Source organism: Etheostoma spectabile, chromosome 2 (assembly GCF_008692095.1).
Source record: "Etheostoma spectabile isolate EspeVRDwgs_2016 chromosome 2, UIUC_Espe_1.0, whole genome shotgun sequence".
Taxonomy (NCBI): Eukaryota; Metazoa; Chordata; class Actinopteri; order Perciformes; family Percidae; genus Etheostoma; species Etheostoma spectabile.
In genome coordinates, this window is record NC_045734.1 from 14,648,588 (window position 1) to 14,653,587 (window position 5,000).

Below are 5,000 nucleotides of genomic sequence, written 5' to 3' on the forward strand. Positions count from 1 at the left end.
GAAACTCACAGCTTCATAAGATGTTTTGTTGTACATGCAATTATATTAGTTAGTGATTCAAGGGAGCTGACATGCTTGTATTTCCACATAAGATGTTTTAATGGGAGAACACAGCTTTACAAACTCAACTGTTGATACACCAAAACAACATGTTGATGGCACAAACACAAAATAGTGTTTTTGTTGAAGCCAGTGGTCACGGCAATGTAACTCCACCTGCTTCAATGGAGCTGTTCAGCTGTCAGCAATGGAAGACTCAGGTCTCCGTCAGTCTGTCTTTTTAAAATATGCTTTTATTTAATCCAATATGAGATTACACAAGGTTGACATGAAGAATCAAGAATCATGTTGGAAAAGCAAGAGTAACTTAATGTGCAACATGTGTGACATTCTTTTTATGTGTCTGTCGCGTCCTTCCAATAATCTAATTAGAGGGAAGACCGTGCCTCGGACACTATTGATGGAGTAAATGTGTTATTTTTTATCATTGATTTTGTTGATCAATGTGCACTTTTTATGTGATGCACATGTAGCTAAAGCCACAATTGTTTAGTCCTCCAAAATCCTTGTCTCATCACTGCTTCATCAACCTTCATTTGGTCACTTACATTTGAATATGTTTATCTTTGTCTCTTTATTTTGCCTGTAACCTAATTAAATTTTTAGGCAGCCATATTATTTCTCTCTCTCTCTCACTCATCCTTGACCTTGATTAATTTAAAACTTCCTTTTCTCTCTCTGTCTTCTAGGACATGGCGGAGTGAACCAGCTCGGAGGTGTGTTTGTAAACGGCAGGCCCCTCCCAGATGTAGTTCGACAGCGGATAGTGGAACTAGCCCACCAAGGGGTTAGACCCTGCGATATCTCACGCCAGCTACGAGTCAGCCATGGATGTGTCAGCAAAATACTGGGCAGGTAAAAGGCACACAAACACCTACGACCATATGGTGCCAATGCTGAAAATATTTAGACCCTTTTTACACACTCAACAGTGTGCTCAGAGACTGTGAGGTAGTGTGACCTGCTGTCACGCTTCAAACCATTGGCTAAGGTGCACAAAATGTTGGCTTCTGGATTTGATGCCATTTTTTTTATAATTAAGTATCTGGTTAATTTTTGGGTCATCCTGCTTAGTTTTTTTGTCAGCACATAGGCTTCAGGTTCAGTGTCGGCTAAGCATGCGTCAAACCGAAGCTCCTGTAAGGTCACACTGACTCATTTATGTAGAGTCTATTCTGCCATTTCTTTGATTCCCTCAGCATCATGTACAAATACAAGCTGTATTTGGTTTTAGCTTGCCTCTCACATTCTATTCGCTATTCTTTTATTTTGCCTATTTAACCTTCCTCTCCCCTCTCTGTATCCTGTATTTCACATCCGACTCCTCTCAATATATCTGTCCCCCCCCCCCTTTTCTCTCTCTCTTTGCCTTTTCAAAGCTAAATTCAAGAGTAAATCCCTGCTCGTTCCGTCCCCCGGAGAAGAAAGGGGGACAAAAGGGAAAAGATTCATCACTTTTGGGAATTAGCATCAAAATGAAAGTGGCACCATATTTCTGCACCCCAAAAAAGAAAAGAAAAAAAGACAGAGGGAGTTGGAGAAAGGGAGAAAGACAAGAACAAGGAACACAATCAAAAGGAAAAGGCTTGTTAAAGAAGAAGAGTGCAGGAAAAAAGAAAAAACGAATGAGAGACAGAGAGACCATTTGAGGGGACGGAGGGGAAGGATTAGCCACTGCGACCCTCAGCTATATCAAAAAATGTGTTGGTCATTGTTCTCCCTTGCCTCTCTTTCTCTCTCTCTCTCTGTCTTTTTCTGTCTTCCTCTCTCTATCTTCCTCTCTCTCCCCTGTCCTGGCCGTTCTACTCACTGAAGCGTTACCGTGAGGGGGGAGGAGAGGGGATCGAGGGATGGAAGAAAGGAGGGAAAGAGGGTTGTTTTATCCTCTCCTCTCTGTCTCTCTGGTGCCAACAGAACAAAAAACACCAACTCTACTACTCTACGTGTCTGTGTGTCTGTGTGTATTGGTTCATCGTTGAGCGGATATCAATAACCATGCTCGTTTATTCACCAATGATTCAGCTGTGAATAATTTAAATAGTTTTCCATTTGGAAATAGATTGTTTTTTCCTTTAGCTGTGTTTATACTCCAGCTGTGAAAAGTCAAAATGTGCAACACCCACATATGCACAGCACATGCGCGCACACACACACAGACACACACACACACACACACACACACACACACACACACACACACACACACACACACACACACACACACACACACACACACACACACACACACACACACACACACACACACAGACAAGAGACAAGAAAACCCACATTTACAGGAACACACATCTTCACGGAAGGGATTACTCTACCGTACACCGGTGGTGGTGGTGGTGGGGGGGCAGGGGGGGAGACAGAGAAAGAGAGAGAGCAGGTTTAAGACTGACTGACAGCTTGCATCCACACACTGCACCCCCCTTTTTCTGCAAGCTGTGTAGCGCATTTGCTGTCCTCCCACCCCCTGCCCCCATGCCCCTTCTGCATGCAAATACATTCATGAAATAGCCATGGTGGACACGAAACGCCTGAATCTGTGAGTTTGTGTGTTTGCATTTGTGTGTGTGTGTGTGTGTGTGTGTGTGTGTGTGTGTTTGTCAGTGCCACCCTCTTCTTACCTCTGTGTCACAATGTGAAATTGCTAAAAAGAATAACAGCCAGCAGGAGTCAGACATCATACATATTTTTGCCATCACATTTAGTCATTTAGCTGACACTGTTATCCACAGTTTGTTCTAATGACTGTGACATTAGAAACATCTTGAACTTGGTTTTTATTTTACCAAAATTTAAGCACTGGGAATAATGACGAGGTCAGTTTCACATGTATTGTAAGTCATGAGAACTTTGTCTATTTGCAGCCTATTGATGGGGCTGCATCATACTGAGTGGTCTAATTAAATTAATTTTATTGATATGATATTAACTTTTTTATATCATTACAATAACAGTTTTCTCTTTATTGGTTGGTTGATGTAGAGTACTCTTTCCGCCTTGATGAAGACCCAATATGCCCGATTGATTCAGGGCATTAAATATAACTTATTTCCTTTCACTGTAAGAGTGCCTGGAGAAATTTTTCTTTTCTTAGTCTGAGGGTTGAAGACCTTTTTTGCAAGGGACACCAAAGCAGCAGCGTAAACGAGTTCAGACAAAAGTGATCTGACCAAAATAAACGATGACAACAAAACCAAAAAGGCCCAATAGAGATAACAGCAGAGAAATGCCAATGGAGTCCTTTAATAGAATTTACAATGGTCCTAAATTTAGCTTGAGTTATCAGTTTATATTTCCTCGTAAATATGTGATACGATGATCATGTTGTGAAAGCAAACTTTATCAAAGATGTAACATAAAAATGGTTGGTTAGAGAATAGGTTTACACTTTTTCAATGGCAGTGGAAGGATATACTGTACACAAAGAGAGAATTTCATACTAAAAATACTGGGACTTTGGAAGACAACCACTTGACATGCCTAAATCAGACTCACATTAGCTTCAGCTGACTTGCATTTTTGCAAAAGATAAGCTCTGTGACTTTTACATTCCATCAATCACGTTACTTAACTTTGTGTGTATGGACTGTGAGAATATTAACCTACCTGTCCTGCAAGCAATGCAATACAAGACAGGAGGATGATCTTTTTTCAAGATTAGATGCAAATGGAGGAGGAGGAGGCCAAGAATTTTGAATTCAAGCCAAAGAGAAGTTCTGACCGCAGTGGGAAGGTTGTTCGTCTACTGAGGAGCCAGGAAGAACACGAGTTGCGACTGAGTGAATCATGTCCAAATCCCCACAAGGTGTACAGTTTCACGAATGCACCAAATTCTAAAATTGATAATAGTACCTGGAAAAAATGGACTATATGATCCTGATTGAGTAATTCTTGCTAAAGAACTACAGTATCCAGCTGTTCTTAGAAAGGGTCAAGCTTAAAAGCAAATTAAACTATATAATTGTGACCAATTTTTAAAGATTTACATCTTCAGTAGGAACCAAAGGACTTGGTGCGGAGGACCTCAAACAACAAGACCACAATACAACAAGACTTGTTGACAAAAAGAAAAGTAGAAAAACAGCCTCCATGTCAACCTTTTCTCATTGAGGTGGCATTCGATTTCTTTTGCACTGTTATCTGTATTGATAAATAAAATAAAATTAGACAACATCAGATAAGTTAGTCAGGTCCCACAGTCAGGTATATACTTTAACCTGATTAAACTTCTCAGCCTCATCTTTGTTACATTACATGCATTTGTTGTTTTCATTAGTTTTTTTTATTTCAAGATGACATAGTACATTTTAACTTAATTCAAACACCCTGGAGACTAGAGGCAATATGAATAAAAAATTACAAATTATTAAAAACAAGTTTAAATGGAACAGATTCAACCTTCCAACAGCTTTTGCTATACATCTCTTCTAGAAATACTACATCCTTCTTGTTTTGCCCCTCATGACCAACACAAATATCTTCTGTGCTTTGATTGGCAGGTACTATGAAACGGGCAGTATCCGTCCCGGGGTAATCGGGGGATCCAAACCAAAGGTTGCTACTCCCAAAGTGGTCGACAAGATCGCAGATTACAAACGCCAAAACCCCACCATGTTTGCCTGGGAGATCCGAGACAGACTCCTGGCCGAGAGAGTGTGTGACAATGACAGCGTCCCCAGTGTCAGCTCCATCAACAGGTACTACAGTCTGTGCCATCTGTGTGTGTTTGAGTATCAATTTATATTAACAGGTACTGAGTGTAGGTAGAGCTCAAAGCATTATAACGTGTGCTTGATGTGTGTGTGTGTGTGTGTGTGTGCGTGTGTGCGTCCGTGCGTGTGTGTGTGTGTGTGTCTGTGAGTGGTAAAGAGAATGGCAAAGAGGCCCCAGTCTCCATATGTATGAAGTGGCTGCAGCTCAGTGGTTCA

The 5,000-nt window shown here is 40.9% G+C and overlaps 1 protein-coding gene across 3 annotated transcripts in view; it reads left to right on the top strand.

Moving 5' to 3' along the window:
* The window catches only part of pax5 (paired box 5), a 54,040-nt gene that overhangs the window by 14,777 nt on the left and 34,263 nt on the right, over positions 1-5,000 (top strand). For all 3 annotated transcript variants that reach the window (XM_032539775.1, XM_032539786.1, XM_032539793.1), the window contains exons 2-3: positions 750-915; positions 4,572-4,769. In XM_032539775.1, coding sequence (XP_032395666.1) covers positions 750-915; positions 4,572-4,769 — 364 coding nt within the window. The remainder of the gene's footprint in view (positions 1-749; positions 916-4,571; positions 4,770-5,000) is intronic.